Source organism: Ictalurus punctatus, chromosome 1 (assembly GCF_001660625.3).
Source record: "Ictalurus punctatus breed USDA103 chromosome 1, Coco_2.0, whole genome shotgun sequence".
NCBI lineage: Eukaryota > Metazoa > Chordata > Actinopteri > Siluriformes > Ictaluridae > Ictalurus > Ictalurus punctatus.
Genome location: NC_030416.2, coordinates 37,793,427 through 37,813,572, shown reverse-complemented (window position 1 = coordinate 37,813,572; position 20,146 = coordinate 37,793,427). Strand labels below are relative to the sequence as shown.

The 20,146-nt window shown below is 46.5% G+C and overlaps 2 protein-coding genes across 12 annotated transcripts in view; both read left to right on the top strand.

Annotated features, from left to right (window-relative positions):
* The window catches only part of LOC108261647 (NACHT, LRR and PYD domains-containing protein 12), a 168,014-nt gene that overhangs the window by 74,740 nt on the left and 73,128 nt on the right, over positions 1-20,146 (top strand). The window lies entirely within an intron of this gene.
* On the top strand, positions 499-20,074 carry katnip (katanin interacting protein). Of its 4 annotated transcripts, none has more exons than XM_053684588.1 (28): positions 499-651; positions 1,129-1,175; positions 4,226-4,296; positions 6,595-6,746; positions 6,899-6,999; positions 7,271-7,372; positions 8,193-8,285; positions 8,460-8,682; positions 9,102-9,227; positions 9,413-9,630; positions 9,767-9,885; positions 10,368-10,467; positions 10,963-11,163; positions 11,362-11,499; positions 11,854-12,544; positions 12,755-13,402; positions 14,812-15,014; positions 15,113-15,185; positions 15,859-16,036; positions 16,302-16,467; positions 16,614-16,786; positions 16,914-16,966; positions 17,137-17,247; positions 17,446-17,585; positions 17,863-17,964; positions 18,087-18,247; positions 18,601-18,689; positions 18,800-20,074. In XM_053684588.1, exons 1-28 carry the CDS (start codon positions 645-647, stop codon positions 18,856-18,858), a joined length of 4,545 nt encoding a protein of 1,514 aa, XP_053540563.1. In that variant the 5' UTR covers positions 499-644; the 3' UTR covers positions 18,859-20,074. The 4 variants fall into 4 exon arrangements, with proteins under 4 accessions (XP_053540563.1, XP_053540567.1, XP_053540561.1 ...); XM_053684592.1 differs by having other exon boundaries at positions 9,764-9,885; positions 16,917-16,966; XM_053684586.1 differs by having other exon boundaries at positions 9,764-9,885.

The following is a 20,146-nucleotide window of genomic DNA, read 5'->3' as shown; positions in this document are numbered from 1 at the left end:
CTTAACACAATAAGACAGCTGACAGAAGAGTGGGTGTGGCTAGGAGGAAAGACTGATGTGTGATTGGTCAGCGAGTTTCCATACTAACCAAGCCACCTGCCTTGGTGACCAGCTCCGGCCTGAGGGAGAGGCACGCGGGACTGTGAGGAGCTGCGCTCTGTGATTGGTTCCTGCGTTCCCGTGGTTACCGTTGCGCTAGAATTGATAAATGGTGCCGTGTGATTGGTCAATCGCTCCACCAATCCAGAGTAAGTGAAACATACAGCGTTGTGTGATTGGTTCGTGCGTTGCCACGGTTTCCAGCTTCAAGCACGCGCTGACTGTTAGGAGCTGCGCTCTGTGATTGGCCAGTTGTTTTCCCTGTTCGCCCGGAAGTGAAAGATGCAGCGTTGAGTGATTGGTTCATGGGTTGCCACGGTAACCAGCCCCCCCTGCCTGAAATGAGGTGTGTGTGGCGATGAACGATGGCAGTCCGTGATTTGTCAGCGTCCCTCCCTATTGTCCAATCTACGCTGGAAGAGAGATGCGCTCTGTGATTGGTCAGCGGGTTTCCGTGGTTACCAGCTCCAGCTGTCAACAACAGACGGTTTGTGAGCGTGAACTCGGCTGCCAGTGTGGAGCAACGTTCCGGATAAACTAATGTCATGGACTGTGAGTTAACGGATTCATTAGCAAAGAGCGCTTATACATATATATAACAAATAAACTGTCAAAATACGTAAAACATTCATTTATGCAGTTAAATGAGTTCCAGTTATGTGTTCACGCGCTATGTTTATCAGCGAGGAGGCCAGTAAGAATAACGGTCATGTTCACCGAATCACCCGCTCAGCAACATGTTTATTTTTAATACTTTTATAAAACTCAGTTTATACAGTTGTAATGTGAATGCACACTCGGATTCGGAATAAGACTTGAGTAGTTCTAGTTCTCAGGGATGTTTTGGAGAAAATATGTAGCTAAGTTTGCTAACTAGGCCCAAAACTGAGCCGCGGTGTAGAGTTGTTCTTCATGCGGGAAAAGGGAGCGCGCTTCCGGTGAGCTGATCAAACTGTTGGAATGTTAGCAAGGATGAATCAGGCCGTTCCTTATAGAAGCTAATGTTTTTATTCTTCCTCCGGAGCGCAGGGGCGTGTGATCGGCCCTATCACTGGAAACCCGGAGCGGACAGAGAGGTGAGATTAGACACTGGAATAAAGTCGGTGTGATGTTCGATATTCGCGGATATGTGGAAATTAAGGGACCGTCTCTAAAGTTACATCCGACATTGTTAAACACGATTCAAACTTCAATAGCACTCGAAGGGAATGACTTACAGTCATATAACCCACTGTACAGTGTTCCTGTAGGTGTCAGGTATGATGCACACCTTAGCTCAAATGCTATTGAGCTTTAAATAATGGTATATTTTGTGTATGAGTCCATTCTGCAGTGAAATTCATATCTAATTTAAATATGATTTAATAGCTTATTTTGTTAAATATCAAAAATCTAAAAAGGTGTGCGTTATAGCTGACACCTACAGGAACACTTTACAGTTGGTTATATGACTGTAAATCATTTGTGTTTGTGTGTGTGGCGAGTTTTTTGATGGAATGGTAATGACTGATGAAACGTCAACATAAACTCGATATAAAGAACCTACCCCATGCACAGTATGTTAGTGATGAGTCATTTGCGAACGAGTCGGCTCTCTGATTCAGTCTCTCTCTCTCTCTCTCTCTCTCTCTCTTTCTCTCTCTCTCTCTCCACCACAGTCTCTTTCTCTCTCTCTCATTCAGTATCTCTCTGATTCAGTCTCTTTCTTGCTCTCTCTCCATCACACTCTCTCACACAAACATTCAGTATCTCTCTCTCTCTCTCTCTCTCTCTCTCTCTCTCCTTCACAGTCTCTCTCTCTCTCTCTCCTTCACAGTCTCTCTCTCTCTCTCTCTCCTTCACAGTCTCTCTCTCTCTCTCTCTCTCTCTCTCTCTCTCTCTCTCTCTCTCTCCTTCACAGTCTCTCTCTCTCTCTCTCTCTCTCTCCTTCACAGTCTCTCTCTCTCTCTCTCTCTCCTTCACAGTCTCTCTCTCTCTCTCTCTCTCTCCTTCACAGTCTCTCTCTCTCTCTCTCTCTCCTTCACAGTCTCTCTCTCTCTCTCTCCTTCACAGTCTCTCTCTCTCTCTCTCTCCTTCACAGTCTCTCTCTCTCTCTCTCTCTCCTTCACAGTCTCTCTCTCTCTCTCTCTCTCTCTCTCTCTCTCTCTCTCTCTCTCTCCTTCACAGTCTCTCTCTCTCTCTCTCTCTCTCTCTCTCTCTCTCCTTCACAGTCTCTCTCTCTCTCTCTCTCTCTCTCTCTCTCTCTCTCTCTCCTTCACAGTCTCTCTCTCTCTCTCTCTCTCTCTCTCTCTCTCTCTCTCTCTCTCCTTCACAGTCTCTCTCTCTCTCTCTCTCTCTCTCTCTCTCTCTCTCTCCTTCACAGTCTCTCTCTCTCTCTCTCTCTCTCTCTCTCTCTCTCCTTCACAGTCTCTCTCTCTCTCTCTCTCTCTCTCTCTCTCTCTCTCTCTCTCTCTCCTTCACAGTCTCTCTCTCTCTCTCTCTCTCTCTCTCTCTCTCTCTCTCTCTCCTTCACAGTCTCTCTCTCTCTCTCTCTCTCTCTCTCTCTCTCTCTCTCTCTCTCCTTCACAGTCTCTCTCTCTCTCTCTCTCTCTCTCTCTCTCTCTCTCTCTCTCTCTCTCACAGTCTCTCTCTCTCTCTCTCTCTCTCTCTCTCTCTCTCTCTCCTTCACAGTCTCTCTCTCTCTCTCTCTCTCTCTCTCTCTCTCTCTCTCTCTCTCCTTCACAGTCTCTCTCTCTCTCTCTCTCTCTCTCTCTCTCTCTCCTTCACAGTCTCTCTCTCTCTCTCTCTCTCTCTCTCTCTCTCTCCTTCACAGTCTCTCTCTCTCTCTCTCTCTCTCTCTCTCTCTCTCCTTCACAGTCTCTCTCTCTCTCTCTCTCTCCTTCACAGTCTCTCTCTCTCTCTCTCTCTCTCTCTCTCTCTCCTTCACAGTCTCTCTCTCTCTCTCTCTCTCTCTCTCTCCTTCACAGTCTCTCTCTCTCTCTCTCTCTCTCTCTCTCTCTCTCTCCTTCACAGTCTCTCTCTCTCTCTCTCTCTCTCTCTCTCTCTCTCTCTCTCTCTCCTTCACAGTCTCTCTCTCTCTCTCTCTCTCTCTCTCTCTCTCTCTCTCTCTCTCCTTCACAGTCTCTCTCTCTCTCTCTCTCTCTCTCTCTCTCTCCTTCACAGTCTCTCTCTCTCTCTCTCTCTCTCTCTCTCTCTCTCCTTCACAGTCTCTCTCTCGCTCTCTCTCTCTCTCTCTCCACCACAGTCTCTTTCTCTCTCTCTCATTCAGTCTCACTCACTCTCGTTCATACACTCTCGTTCATACACTCTCTCTCGTTCATAGTCTCACTCTCTCGTTCAGTCTCTCTCTGTTGTTCAGTCTCTCTCTTTCTCTCCTTCACAGTCTCTCTATTTCTCTCTCTCTCTTTCTCTCCCTCTCTCTCCTTCACACTTTCCCTCTCTGTGATTCTCTTTTTTCCTACTGTATGTGTAGGTTTATATAACCTAGATGTGAGAGAGAGAGAGAGAGAGAGAAACTGTGTGTGTGAGAGAGAGAGAGCTGGTTTCATGCCTTATAGTTTCCTGACTTGCCCAGATAAACATTGTGTCTCTCAGTAAGCACTTCCTTCTCTTCTCTCTCCCTCTTTCCTTTTCCGTCCTGTCTTGGTCTTCCTGTCTGTCTCGTCGGTCTCCAGCATGCCTCACTGTCCTGTGGAGCCTCTATCTAAGGGACCAGCAGGCTTTCCGTAAGACTCTCTTCTCTTATTTCTTTTTCTTCTCTGTCTCTTTATTTTGGATATATATTTTCATCTTTCTCTTATCTGTGCTCTTCAGCCTTTCTAACAGGGACACATGTTAGACTACAGACATGTTATGGTCATGTGACCTGCTAATCATCAAAACTGGCCACGCCCCCTACCACAAGCGCTTATAATACCAAAGATCGGATCACAATGTGTATCACGATGAGGTGTGTGTGTCTGTGTGTGTACACATGTATACTCGCTGATGCCCATGTCTGTGATTTATACACACACACACACACGCCTGGAAATCTAATCCCTTTTGAGTAGTACTAATGGCCTAATGTTATCTCTGTGTGTGTGTGTGTGTGTGTGTGTGTGTGTGTGTGTGTGTGTGTGTGTAGGATATTAGGAGGGGTGATGCAGCAAAAGAGCAACTGGATGAATATTTAATCAGCCTGCAACACAGGAACAGGTAATTTCTTTCTCGCACACACACACACACACACACACACACACACACGGAAGCTCGTTCGTCGATTTCGATGAAGACAGAGTTTTTCCCATCGTTGTGGCCATTATGGCGGGGGGTATTTAAAGTTTGAAATGAAAAAACTATCCTTGAAGCGTTTCTTCTGTCCACAGCGAGTTTGTGATCCAACTATGAGTAGGATGTGTTTGGGGAGATGTGCATCTAACATCCTGCTGACGTGACCGGCCCAACGCAGCTGAATTTGTTTCAGCATTGCGAAGATGCTGGGTAGTTTCGTCTGCTCCGCTCCAGGACTTTAGTGTCTGGTATTCTGTCATTCCATTTGATGTTAAGGATACATCAAAGGCAATTGAGATGAAAGCTATGTAAGTTTTCTGGCATGCCCTTGATAGGCGGTCCAAGTTTCTGAGCCATAGAGCAGGACAGGACGACGACCTTGTACATGCACAGCTTCACTGATTCCACGTCATTTCCAAACTGATAACCTTAGATGTCCGAAAACACAGCTGGCTTTTGAGATTCGGGAGGTCACTTCATCATCTATCAGCACGTGCTGAGAAACAGTGCTTCCGAGATTTGATAGTTGTTTAACGGCTTTCTGAGTTTCTTTCAGGGAAGGGAGGAGATCCAGGGCATCGTTGACTGTGGTAACCTATCGAGTGCTTCCTGATTAATATCCAATGGTCATTTCAGAACACTTTGGAAGTGTTCGAACTACCACTGTAATAGCTGGGATTTTTCTGGGATGAGAGTCGACCGATCGCGCCGAGAAGCGGTGATGTACCCATAGGTTGGGGTTTATAGAAAGCCTTGATCATGTCAAAAAATTTCTTTGTTTCTCCACAAACAGCGAAGCTTTGAAGTTTTTCTGCTTTCTTCAGCAACCAGGACTTCTCGATCTGTCGCAGTTTACTTTTTGTACGTCGTGGCGAGTGTCACTGAATGCAGTCTTCCATGCGGTTGACTTATCCAATGGATGTTCTCTGTAAAGCTTGTGTTTCTTGCCGAGCAGTTTAGCAATCTCCTGATTGTTTCCATCAAACCAATCCAGGTGCACTGCTTTTTGGGTCGGAGAGCATCGAGAGCAGTTGCATAGAGAGTGTCACGAAGAGTTGACCGGTGTTCATCGATTATTTCCATTTTGAGCTGGCATCTCATTTAGGTTGGCATTTAGTTTGTTTGTGGAGATTACGTTGTTCAGGTGCTTTGACACCTTTTTTCCTTGCAGGCATCTTGGCAGCTTAATCTGAAGATTAATTTTCGAGATAAGAAGCCGATCGTCCATCCAATAGTCAGCTCCGCACATTGCCTTCGTTACCCGAACGTCCTGTGTCTGATGATGATGTAGTCCAAGAGGTGCCAGTGGTGGGACCTTGGATGCATCCAAGTGGTTTTGTTTAGAATTCGTAGTCGAAACAGCGTGTTCATGATGAGGAGCCGGTGTTCGCTGCAGTTTCTAAGAAGGAGAAGACCATTACTGTTGCAGTGGTTGATGCCATGTTTCCCTATGACTCCAGTCCAAGCCTGGCTGTCCAATCCAACGCGTGCTTTGAAATCTCCAAGGATGATCAGTTTGTCCATCTCTGGCACATTCAAAAGTATAGAATTAAGGTCTTCGTAGAACTTTTCCTTGATATCATCCGGGTTTGTCATCGTCGGCGCGTAAACGCTGACCAGCGTCGTTGATGCCCTTAGGAATATAGCTGAGTTTCTTGGCAATTTCGTTCCGGATGGCCAAGCCAACTCCCGCTTCGTGACTCCAGGAAGAGTGTGTGATGTCCATCTTATGGCGTTCAAGTTCTTTGGCCACCAGCGCAGTTCTTTTGGCGGGTCTGCTGCTCCTTGTGTCATCTAAAAGGGAACGGATGTTCCAAGCCACGATCATGGTGGTTCACCAGGATTTCTTATGTACCTCATCCTGCTCTACGCATACCACGAACACATCACTGTGTCGCCTGAAAAACCGTTGGGTCCACAGTAACCTCATCTGCTCGTCCAGCCGAAACATTTCACATGCAGGGACGGGTATATCCCAAAAATTGTAAACCTCGTAAGGGGGCCTCAAGGGTTATTCTCTGTTGCCCAAAGAGAAGACCCTAGCACTACGGAGGGAAGGAGCGGGCCACTGTTTCTATCACAAGCTACCACCAAGAACATGGGTCTCATGCCCCCCCCCCCCCCCCCCCCCACACACACACACACACTACATTGTCAGTACTACTCAAATGAGATTAGATTTCCAGATGTGTGTGTGTGTGTGTGTGTGTGTGTGTGTGTCAGGGCTCTGAGGAAGCAGCAGGTGAAGGACCCGAGGCAGGTGGAGTTAGAACAGCTGGAACAGGGCTTCTGCATCTACATCAACGGTGCCAATGCTAACCTGGCTAATGCTAAGGGCAGTCGGAGAGCTAGTCATAGACACACACACATTGCAGGTATACAAACACACACACACATAGACAGAAATCTTATAAACGTTTATAGATGCTAGGAAAAAAATCTCTCATTGAACATACGGCATGTACGGTATGTGGTGTGTGTGTGTGTGTGTGTGTGTGTGTGTGTGTGTGTGTGTGTGTGTCTGTAGACGGTCCCAGAAGGGGTACAGAGGATACATACGTAGTGACTCATCACTACGTGAGGAGTCACACTGCACCTGAGAGAGCACAGCATAGAGAATGGGTCCAGGTACACACACACACACACACACACACACACACACACACACACACACACACACACACACACACACACACACTGTGAGAGGCAAAGCTGCTTATGTGTACTATGAGACAGTATAAATACCTGTTAGAGGTTAGAGCATCACAGACACATACTGCTGCATTACACCTGTAAGGTCTCACCTGAGTGTAAAGTGTAGAGATTATCAGTATGGGTGTGAGGAAGGTGAATGTGCATCAGCTGCCCAGACTGAAGACTTCTGCTGTGTCCTCTGCAGAAATCAATACACATCCGCACAGAGAGTGGGAGTCGAGTGAAAATATCTCCGGAAGATCGATACCCGGACGACTTTGAGCCATACGAGAGTGTAGATATGGAGGTAAAGTGTGTGTGTGTGTGTGTGTGTGTGTGTGTGTGTGTGTGTGTGTGTGTGTGTGACAGATTAGTTTGTTATTTTTTAAATGGTACTTCCTGTGTACTCCTGTGCACGTTAATAAATGCTAAACAGCTATAAAGTTCCAAGCATTCACAGTACACCTGATTTACATTTAGCCACACCCGTAGAACTCCTTAAAAGGTAAAACTCACAGAGAGCTGAACAAGACAAAATGGCGACGAAGTGATATAAGAGTGTCTCCTAAATGTGGTGTGTGCTAAATCTTTCCAGCAATGCAGCTCAACACACAGACACATACTAACGTTTCTTTTTATAGGGTGCCATTACTTTTGTCCTGACTGAACAGCGAGAATTACTGATCTTAATATATGGATTTGAATAGAATTTCTTTATTTCAGATCATTAATATTAAATAAGGTGGATTAAATCTGTGTGTAAGTGAAATAAATACCGTGACGGTGTAATCATGGAGGGTTATACGGTTGACATTAGTGGGTCTGTGTACGTTACTCTACACAGCCTCAGCAGAGGAATATAAGATATAAATCATCTTCACATATAACTGGATTTTTATTAACGACACATTTTTATGGAAAAGCTGCTGCAAATTATTTACGAATAAATTCGTTTGTATTCAGTGGGATTAATGAGGCCCGATGTTGTAATTGGTATACATATTTAGGTCTTGGATGTGATTATATAACATTATATAAACAACAACGCCACAACAAATGTGACTCAAATAATGAGCAAAAGTCACGTGTCAACTGTCCATCATTACACCTTTATTCCTGTGTTTTAGGCGGGAGGAGAAGGGTGTACAGTGCTGGGTGTAAAGTCTCACTCTGAATCTGAACCTGCTGAAAGGCTCCTGCTCAGCCTCAACCAGGTCAATGTGAGTGACTGTGAACCAGTCTAAACCAGCTCCAACACTGACCCCGAACACCAACACCATCATCACCTATGCAAATATACTTTTAAATATGTATAATGTATCTGTACATTATATATGTATAATTATACAGATACAGTTTCTGTGTGTGTGTGTGTGTGTGTGTGTGTTTGTCAGGTGTTGCGGCGCAGCCTGGAGGCCAGTGTGAAGCGGAGCAGCCGTGACTCTGCAGGAGAGGAGTCGGAGGATGAGTGGGTGGAAGAACAGATCGAGAGGGACGACAGTAATGACAGCATCAGTGACATCACCCTTCCCCCCTCCCCCAAACCAAGCCAACCTATCAGGAGTCAGCCCAGCTCCAGTGACCTCATTGTGCTGGACTTTGGCCCCTCCCCTATAGGCATGTTATCACTTCTGAAAGCTGACTACAGCAAATCATGTGTGTACATACCTGTACACCTGTGTTCAAATACTACCATGCTATAATTAACCAGGCACATTTTCAGTTAATTCTCCCTCTTTCCTGGCAGGTATCGTGTGTGGTGTACCTCAGGGCTTTATATTAAGCCTGGTTTTCTTTTCATTATACAGGCTTTACTTTCCACACCCTGTCCACACCCAGTACTGATCACCAGTGTGGCTCTGTGTGAAAAACTTTCAGACCTCTGGATAAAAATATTCTGTATAAATAAAGAGGTCTAGGCAACATCCTTTACTCCTCTGCTGCAGGGTCGGGTACTCTGTATGTAAATTCTGTCAGTTAATAGTTTTTCTGTGTGTGTGTGTGTGTGTGTGTGTGTGTGTGTGTGTGTGTGTTAGGCCGTAAGATAGAGCGCTGTTTCTCAGCTAAGCGGAAGGAGAATGTGGAATCCTATATCCCCACTAAACCAGTTCTGGTGAAGAAAGGAAGTGAGAGGTCCAGCAATATCCGACAGGACACACCACGTAAACACACACACACACATATATATATATATATATACACACACACGGTTCACCTCCTATGGCCTCACAAGCACTTGCTTGAACAGCTGATGAACCATTTTGTCCGAAACATCACGGTTCTCTTGATTTTGAGTTTGTGTGCTACAATTTTACTCCATCCACAGTTATTACTCTCTCTCTCTCAGGTCCTGGTAGTGGTGTAGAGCGCCCCCTATCTGCACTGAGTAAAAAGCAGGAGGAGCGAGACTCTGAGGTGAAGGTGCACAGTGTGTCCCAGGCACTACAGAAAGTGAACTCCCCCTTACACACACTCACATCAGACAAACAGCATCACACGCTCTCATCTGAGCTCCAACACCAACCAGGTCAAGTTCTACAGAGGAGTGTACTCAGCTTCAGTCCGGTACACACACACACACACGATTTGTTATTCTGCTTCACAGTAATCCCCTAATAATCCCAGTAATTTGCATAGTGATGCACACCTATGCAAATTAGAATGCCATTGGTCCGTTTGATTGGCTGCTCTCTCTCAGCAGGTGAACTGCACCGTCACAGATCAGGCAGACATCAACCATAATATTGAGGAGGAGGAGGATGAAGAAGATGAGAATCAATTAATGAGAGCCATGCAGAGGATCACACTTATGGGGCCCAGGTAACACCACACACACACACACACACACACACACACACACACATACACACACACACACACACACACACACACACACACACACACACACTGGGTGTGTTTGGGCTCAGGTGGTAGAGCGGGTTGTACACTAATCGTAGGGTTGGCGGTTCGATTCCCGGCCCACATGACTCCACATACCTTGGGCAATATACTGAACCCAAAGTTGCTCCCGATGGCAAGCTAGCACCTTGCATGACAGCTCTGCCATCGGTGTGTGTGTGTGTGTGTGTGTGTGTCTGTGGGTGGGTGTGTGTGTGTGTGTGTGTGTGAATGGGTGAATGAGAATCAGTGTAATGTGCTTTTTAGAACTGCTAAGGTTAAAAAAGTGCTATACAAGTGCAGACCATTTACACACTACATGCACATTCGTTTGAATGATTCTTCAGGTCAAGTGTGATTTTTAATTTCTCTCCCTCCCCCCCCCCCCCCCCCCCCCCTCTCAGTCAGCAGAAGAGGTTGTTGAAGGCTCTGGAGAATATTGAGACTAATGCTCAGTCCACAGTTTCTCACACACACATCAACATCAGCAGTTCCCCACCAGCTGTAAGTGTGTGTGTGTGTGTGTGTGTGTGTGTGTGTCTACATTGTTTGCTCATTTATTTATATGGGTTGTTTTATGTCATGGTGAGTGTAACTCAGTCATCATCAGTGGGTGGTGTAACTGTATATAGATTTTTATACACTTTACCAATTTTCCAAAATCGTCATAATATTAAGAAACAATGCATATCTGTGTTTCTTCTATGAATACAAATTATAATAAATTTACATAAATTATTGAACCGGGGCCAGTGGATGTAAATATTGGATTCTGACTTATTAATCTTATTAATTTGTTTAATTGCCCACTGAGCATTTTAGTATTACATACTATATAATCATGTCTTTAGTTCATATTGGTCATTTTTATACTTATTAATTAAATTAATAATTGATTAGGCATTTATTATTTGCTTAACTATAACAAAACATGAATTAATACATGACATTACTCATGTGGTTTACATTACTGATGAAAATGTATGTTTATAACGACAGAGGAGGCAGGGCTCAGCAGAGGCTCTTTGTGTTACCATGGAGATTTTGTCGAACTGGGGAGGCGGGGGACGAGTAGGGCTGACGGAGGTCCAGTTCTTCTGCAGGAGGAACCGCAAACTTCAAGTCTCTCCTCATGACCTGGACATCCGGAACGCCGATCAGCCCGGGAACCTCGCCGCTCTCGTCAACGGCAAGACTAAAGTGAGACACCACACCGTAATATCACTCTCATCGTTATTCTGCATATATTAATTTGCTCATTTTAATATTTGAATATGGTATCTTTCTATAGTTACAGCTCATTCACAGGGACTTGGGGGGATGATGCACATAAAACTTACTCTGCTGTGTGTGTGTGTGTGTGTGTGTGTGTGTGTGTGTGTGTGTGTGTGTTTACAGACCACTAAAGAGCGGGACATGTGGGCGTGTCGGTTCCACGCACCAGTTCAGCTGTACTTTGTGGTGAGAAACACAGAGTGCTCCCCGGACTTCAGCATCGCACGCATTAAAATCTGGAATTATAACCGCAGTCTGAACGTGAGTACACACACACACACACACACACACACACACACACACACACACACACACACACAGACGCCTGTGAACTTTCTGGAACACTTACAGCATCCTGAAGGGGTCATTTAATAATAATAATAATAATCCTAATGTGTGTTGAACAGTAAATAGTGAATGTTAATGTTGATGGTTTGTACATGTTTGTGTATTCTGTGCGTGCTTGATGAGTGTGTGTGTGAGAGAAAGTAGAGCAGTTGGAGATTAGCTCTAGGGGATTAGCTGAGCTGAGCAGTTTGTATATGTCAGTGTGTGTCAACACACACCTCACACACCATCCACGCACGACTCGTACTCAGATTGTTTTCCCATCAGGAGCTGGCTGTAGGAGCGCGTGATGTACGCGTGTACGTGAACAGCACGCTGGTGTTTGACGGTCGTTTAGAAAAAGGCTCCGGTAACCAGGTGTTCGATTACAGCACAACCATCGACCTGCAAGAACTCCAGCTCCAAGAATGCACCTCTCCCAGCCCTGCCTGCTTCAGCCCACGTCGCTATGACAACCTGTCTCGGGATCAATCCAAGCCCGGTTCCTTCACGGTAACGGAAACAAGTGAGCGGTCACAGAAAGACAGAGATTGTACTCCCACGAGCAGTAACAGCAGACACAACATGCAGACAGACTCATTAGAGCTCGAAGATCCACCCCTGGTAGGGAGCAACGGGAAGGCGGTTACCACAGTGACCACCCAGCCAGCGTCGCGCGGGGCTCGAGAGCGCCCCCCGTGGCTGGAGCCTCAGAACAGAAGCAATAGCAAACACCAACCCACAGCGAAACACAAACTCTCAGTCCTGGATGATGTCTCCTGCAGTCCAGCCAGCGTCTGTGGCCACCAAGTGGCACCACTCACAAACACGGAGAGAAGCTGTGAGACCAAACCAGAGCAGGAGCCGTATCTGTTCGATACTCTGCGCAAGGAGAAACCACACGTACGAGCCATCAGCGGCCGCAGAGGGTCTGCACGCTCTCAGATGAAACCACAGAGTCATGACGCAGAGAGGTCAGGTAAAACAGCGCACAATCTCTGTATAATGAAAAACATAATCTAAAGGTAACATGGTCTTCAGTGTTTTATTGATTTTATACAACACTTTTAAAAGAAAAGAAAAACATGAAACGTTCTAACTTCTGTTTTTAATATTAATGTTTTTGTTTCATCTGAAAACTGGCTACAAAGTATCATGTCCATGTTTCTCACTTCTCAACTTTTCATAGAGGAGCTTGGCCTAGTTGCCGATGGTAACCATGGTCTGCGGTCACAATGGCTGAGCGAGACCGATGACAACAAACCCATAATGATGACTAGATCACCGGACTCGCTGACAAAGTTTGATCAGCACGAGGGTGACGTTTTTGACGAGTTTCTCCAGCGCAGGTCCCGCCCTACTGTTGTGACACCGGACCCCGTGACGTCTGACTCTGAGGAGGAGTTTGAGATCCCGGTCCTTCCGCAAGGGCAGCACCTAGTAATGCGTATCCTGTCCACGTGGGGAGACCGTCGCTACGTGGGCCTGAATGGTGTGGAGATATTCAGTGCCAGCGGAGAACCTGTCACACCACGACGCATCGCTGCTGTGGTGAACGGACTACCTGAGGTTAATGGCGACGTCTCCAAGCTGACAGATGGCATCCATCGCACGCAGGATGACTCCCACATGTGGCTGGCCCCATTTGTGACGGGGAGGCGGTGTGAGATCACACTGGACCTTGGAGAGACGCAACGCCTCGCCATGATCCGTGTGTGGAACTACAACAAATCCCGCATTCACTCGTTCAGAGGAGTGAGAGATGTGGACATGCTGCTGGACGGAAGGAGGATCTTTAGAGGAGAGATCGCTAAAGCATCTGGCACGCTGATTGGAGGTGTGTTACCATCCAGAAACCAGCCAATCCTACATGGTCTTGGGCTGTGTCCCAAATCACCACCCATCTGTGTAAAGATAGTGTGTCAAAACAGTACCATACTCAAGGTTACAGTGCTTAAATGGGAGGCAGTGTGGACTAGGAGACTGAGAAGACTCGGGGACAGTGTGAACTGAAAGACAGTGGGGACTAGGTGACCGTGTAGATAGGTGATAGTTGGGACTAATGGACAAGTGGATTGGGACTAATGGACAAGTGGATTGGGAACAGTGGGGACTAAGGGACTGAGAAGACTAAGGGACATTGTGAACTGGAGAACAGTGGGGATAGGGTATAGTGTGAATTATGGATAGTGGGAACTTGGGTATTGGGGACTAGAGGACAGTGTTGATTGGTGACAGTGTGGAGTGGGGACTAGGGCAAGTTTGAATTGGGGACAGTGGGGACTATGGAACCATGTGGTTTGGTGACAGTGGGGACTATGGAACCATGTGGTTTGGTGACAGTGGGGATTAGGGGACCATGTGGATTGGGGACAGTGGGGATTAGGGGACCATGTGGTTTGGTGACAGTGGGGATTAGGGGACCATGTGGATTGGGGACAGTGGGGATTAGGTGACCGTGTTGATTGGGGACAGTGGGGATTAGGGGACCGTGTGGATTGGGGACAGTGGGGATTAGGGGACCGTGTGGATTGGGGACAGTGGGGATTAGGTGACCGTGTTGATTGGGGACAGTGGGGATTAGGGGACAGTGGGGATTAGGGGACCGTGTGGATTGGGGACAGTGGGGATTAGGGGACCGTGTGGATTGGGGACAGTGGGGATTAGGGGACCGTGTGGATTGGGGACAGTGGGGATTTAGGGGACCATGTGGATTGGGGACTAGAGACAGTGTGGATTAGGGACAGTGTGAATTGGGGACTAGGGACTATGTGGATTGCGGACAGTGGAGATTTAGGGGACCATGTGGATTGGGGCTAGAGACAGTGTGGATTAGGGACAGTGTGAATTGGGGACCATGGGGACGTTGGGGACTAGGGACAGTGTGGATTGGGCACAGAGTGAATTGGGGATTAGGGGAGTGTGTGGATTGCGGACAGTGGGGATTAGGGGAGTGTGTGGATTGTGGACAGTGGGGATTAGGGGACGATGAGGACTGGGGACGGTGAGGACTAAGGACATTGTGGATTGGGGACCATGGGGACTAGGGACAGTGGAGACTAGGGACCGTGTGGATTGGGGACAGTGGGGACTAGGGACTGTGTGGATTGGAGATTAAGCTGCTAGGGGACAGTGTGGACTGGGAGCAGTGTGGACTAGGGACTAGGGGACAGTGTGAACTGGGGGACAGTGTGGACTGGGGGACAGTGTGGACTGATGTCCTTAACAGTTCTTGCCGTCTCTTAGGTCTAGATCAGTTTGGTGATACAATCCTCTTCACCACGGACGATGAGATCCTGGAAGCCATGTCGCGCTTTGATGACACGTTTGTGTGTGTTAATGAGGAGGTGGGGTCTGGAGCAGAGGGGGAGGAGCTTCAGCGTCCACAGACTGCAGACGAAGAAGAAGAGGGAATACCACAAGCCGGATTTAGGGAGGACAGCACAGCTGTGAGTGTGTGTGACTGTGTGAGAGTGTTGTTGAGAGTGTGTGTGTGTGTGTGTTTATATATTTAAATCTGTGTGTGTGTGCGTGTGTGTATTTTCAGAAGAACCAGGACACTGCAGTAGAGCCATGTGCTGAACCAGAGAACTCGAATTCTGGTCTCTACACGGGAAAGAGTAAGATCATCATTCTTCACTAATATTAATCCAGCACTGTGTCTCGCTCTGTGTCTCAATGTGTGTGTCTTTGTGTCTCTCTCTTTGTCTATGACTGTCTCTCTCTCTGTGTCTCTCTCTCTGTGTGTGTCTCTCTGTGTGTGTCTCTCTGTGTGTGTGTGTGTGTGTGTGTCTCTCTGTCTCTCTCTTGCTCTCTGTCTCTCTCTTGCTCTCTGTCTCTCTCTGTGTCTGTCTCTCTCTGTGTCTGTCTCTCTCTGTATCTCTCTTTGTCTGTGTCTGTCTCTCTCTGTGTCTGTCTCTCTCTGTATCTCTCTTTGTCTGTGTCTGTCTCTCTCTGTGTCTGTCTCTCTCTGTATCTCTCTTTGTCTGTGTCTGTCTCTCTCTGTGTCTCTTTGTGTGTCTCTGTCTCTCTGTGTGTCTCTGTGTCTCTCTCCGTGTCTATGTCTCTCTATCTGTGTGTCTGTTTCTGTCTGTGTGTCTCTCTCTGTCTCTCTCTCTCTCTCTCTCTCTCTCTGTCTCTCTCTCTGTCTCTCTCTCTGTCCCTCTGTGTGTCTCTCTGTGTGTCTCCCTATGTGTTCTTGTTGCCCTGCAGCAAATGTACCATAATTTACAGAGAAGTGTTTGTGTGTGTGTGTGTGTGTGTGTGTGTGTGTGTGTGTGTGTGTGTGTGCAGGCGTGAGTCTGTCTCTGATTTCGACGTGGGGTGACTCTCACTATCTCGGCCTCACCGGGTTGGAGATTGTCGGTAAGGATGGTGAGATCATCCCTGTCGACGTCTCCATGGTCACAGCAACACCACGTGACCTCAACGACCTCCCAGAGTATAACAATGACCTTCGTACTCTGGACAAGTAAATTATCCACATACACTCCCACGTACACACACACTCACGCAGACATACACACACACACACGCACACACTCGTGCACTGTGAGCCTCTCTCACATTAGGTCTCACTCTCACTATCACACTCTCTCTCTCTCTCTCTCTGTCTGTCTCATACTCTCATGTTCACACGCTCACTCTCTCACGATCTCATACTCTCACTATCACTCTCTCACACTCACTCTCACTATTAAACTCTCACACTCTGTCACTATCATACTTCCTCTCAGGCTGTTTGATGGAGAGAATATCACCACTGATGATGGGCACATGTGGCTGATCCCCTTCACCCCTGGCTCTGACCACACCCTCTCCATCCAGTTCAGCCAATCACAGACGATCACTGGCCTCAGAGTCTGGAACTACAACAAATCACCTGAGGACTCGTACAGAGGGGTGAGGGGGGGTGCTTGGGAATTACTCGGTCTCATTAGAGTGTGTTATCTGTAATAATGGGTTAACCCTCTGTGTGTGTGTGTGTGTGTGTGTGTGTGTGTGTGTGTGTGTGTGTGTGTGTGTGTGTGTGTGTGTGTGTGTATCAGCTGCACGCATTGTGTGTTTACGTGGATGAAGTGTGTGTGTCTCCGCCGGATGGGTTCCTGATCAGGAAAGGACCGGGGAACTGCCACTTTGACTTCGCTCAGGAGATTCTGTTCATCGACTATATCCAGTCCTCGAGTGTGTGTAAAAACACACCCACAACACGCACACACAGGTGAGCTCTCACACAGACAGGTACAGGTAAGGTAAACACATACACACACATTTGAGATATGAGAAGAAGACAGGGTACAGCATTAATATATATGTGTGTGTGTGTGTGTGTGTGTGTGTGTTTATAGAAGTGAAGAGAAGGCCAGTATGGAGTACGAGGCTCCACTCATGCCGTGTGGATGTATGCTTCTTGTTACATAATCATTAATATTCATATTTATGCTACTGTTTAAAGTATTGTTTCCTTGACTGTATGTGTGTGTGTGTGTGTGTGTGTGTGTGCGTGCGTGCGTGCGTGCGTGCGTGCGTGCGTGCGTGCGTGCGTGCGTGCGTGCGTGCGTGCGTGCGCAGTTATTTTTCAGTTGCAGCTCTTGACTACGTGGGGTGACCCGTACTACATTGGTCTGAATGGTCTAGAGCTTTATGACCACAATGACCAGAAGATCCCTCTCACCGACAACAGTACACACACACACACACACACACACACACACACACATACACACACATACACACACTGTTTTAAATGGGCTCACAGTAGAGGTTAAAGATGTAAAATAAGATATAATGCATTAGTAAGATCAAGTTAATATATGACACACACTGTGTGTGTGTGTGTGTGTGTGTGTGTGTGTGTATGTTGTTGACCTCCTGTGTCAGACATCGCTGCGTTCCCAGACAGTGTGAACGTGTTGGATGGTGTGTGTGGAGATGTGCGAACACCAGACAAACTGATCAACGGCATCAATAACACACACGATGGACGCCACATGTGGCTCGCTCCACTGCTGCCCGGCCTGGTGAGTGTGAGTGTGTGTGTGTGTGTGAGAGAGTGTGTGAGAAAGAGAGAACATATGTTTAATCTCATTAATATGCAGACTCTGCCTCCTGAAATAAGAGTTAATTCAGACAAAAGCAGAGGAAATAATCAGTAATCAGTCTGTACCTCAGCTTTAAAGGAAAGAACTTTCCTTTTGCAGTGTAAAAGTGGGTTGGGCTAATCCTGTGTGTGTGTGTGTGTGTGTGTGTGTGTGTGTGTGTGTGTGTGTGTGTGTGTGTGTGTGTGTGTGTGTGTAGGTGAATCACGTGTACGTGATCTTCGACCGGCCTGTGACCGTCTCTATGATCAAACTGTGGAATTATTCTAAAACACCACAGAGAGGAGTCAAAGAGTTTGGGGTAATACAGAACAGAGAAACTCTCTCCCTATGTCTCACACACTACATCATACGCAAGCATTTTACTGTGTGTGTGTGTGTGTGTGTGTGTGTGTGTGTGTGTGTGTGTGTGTGTGTGTGTAGCTCCTTGTGGATGATCTCCTGGTGTATAATGGGATCCTGGAGTGTGTGTCACAAGTTTCCCGGGGAATTCTTCCGAACCTCGACCCCGTCGTCCCCTACCACACTATACTGTTCACCGACAACACACGCATCGCACACCGCGAGAGGAACACCGTCATCAGGTACGTATACACACACTCACTCACACACACGCACACGGATTTGTATTTAGTATTCATACTCAGTTCAGCTCAGTGCTGCTCCCTGTGTGTTGCTCTATACTCAGTGTAAACAGTGTATACTCACCAGTCTGGAACACAGCGCCATCTATAGCTCTACTCAGATTTAAACCTGATGTGGGTGTGGCCTAGACCAGTAGGCTATTTTAAATCTGAACCCTCCCACTTTGCTCCTGGAAACTATAAAACACCCCAGCAGTGTCTGCATGGCAGTTCCTCTACCTCACCTACATCACTCTAGTTCATAATTCTTCTCAACTGTGTGTGTGTGTGTGTGTGTGTGTGTGTGTTCACAGCAACCATGTGGAGGAACAGGATGTGAAGATGACCAACGATAACCAAACTGTAAAACAGCACAATAAGAAAAAAACAACAGCAGACCCAGGTACACACACACACACACACACACACACACACACACACACACACACAATTTACACTTTACTTTGAGATTCAGTTGGAGAAATGTGAAGTTTTTTTTGTTTTCTGTTTCAGCACTGAGACCAAAAACCTGCATGATGGACACACCCAAGCACAGGACACGCCCATACTGACTAGGGATGTCACGATACCTAAAAATCTAGTAGTCGGTATCGATACCACCAAAAGTACACGATACTCCATACCAAAGTCGACACCACGGTGTGGTTTTTAAAAAAAAGTTAAAAATTTAAAAATAAAATTAAAAACTCCTGGTGGACATCCTCCTCTGGCTGATACTGGCAAAAGGAGAGAGAGGGATATTTTAGTTATCAAACACTGTCTGACTACGACTAATAGGTGCTAAGGTGCACTCTTAAATGCACACACACACACCCCTTATACTCTGAATGCAAGCATTAGTTTAAATTCACTGATATGGTGGCAGACCAGAAAGATTTATTAAGAGCATGAACATGTGAATAATTATTAGTGACATGAGGCTACATGTATCTGACAGGACCCGGGCTGAATGGAGACGCATGGTGGTCCATTCGGAGGTAGTTTATAACAAATAACCGGCTATCGCTAACATTACATGGAGCATAACGTTAGCTGGTTTCACGGCTACAATGGAGCTGCCTCAAACGAACATAATATAGGACCGTGTTTCAGGTGCTTCACCAAATTCCAGGTGTTTCCTCACTTTGTTTGAAATGAACGATAGCATCGGCTGCACACCGGCAACCGCTACACTTGTTAAGCTAAGCTAATCTTCTGTAGCTTTTCCCATGTGCTTGTATGCGTTCTTCACCACTCGTGGACCGACTAAAACACTTGCACGTATTTGCTGCCCCCATCAGGTCCGGAAGAATTGCAACCTACCGAGGTTAGAATTAGAATCGGTACCAACAGTACTGAAGAAAAACAAATACCGTCACGTTTTAACAATGTTGGTACTGACGTATTGGTTCTTGTGACATCCCTAATACTGACACAGCCACAGAGAAAGAGAGTGTGTGTGTGTGTGTGTGTGTGTGTGTGTGTGTGGAGAGGTTAGTTGTAGTGAACAGTCACACTGGTGCACTGTGTATAACAGTTGTGTATATTCTGTGTGTGTGTGTGTGTGTGTGTGTGTGTGTGTGTGTGTGTGTAGTAATATAATCTGTATTATATCTGTTCATATGAGCTCGTGTTTCAATAAAGTCTCTACACTAAGTGCATTAGATTTACATCCTTCTGACATGCACTTATTAAGCGGTTTTATATTTGTCATATCCTCATTACAAGTGTTTCATTTGTGTTGTTTTCAGAAGTATTAAAAATGGTGTTTAATCTTATCACGATATCACAAAAAGCTGGAGCTGTGTTTTTCTTTCTTAATTTTCAATCACCTTCAAAACAGAGAAAATAATACATTTT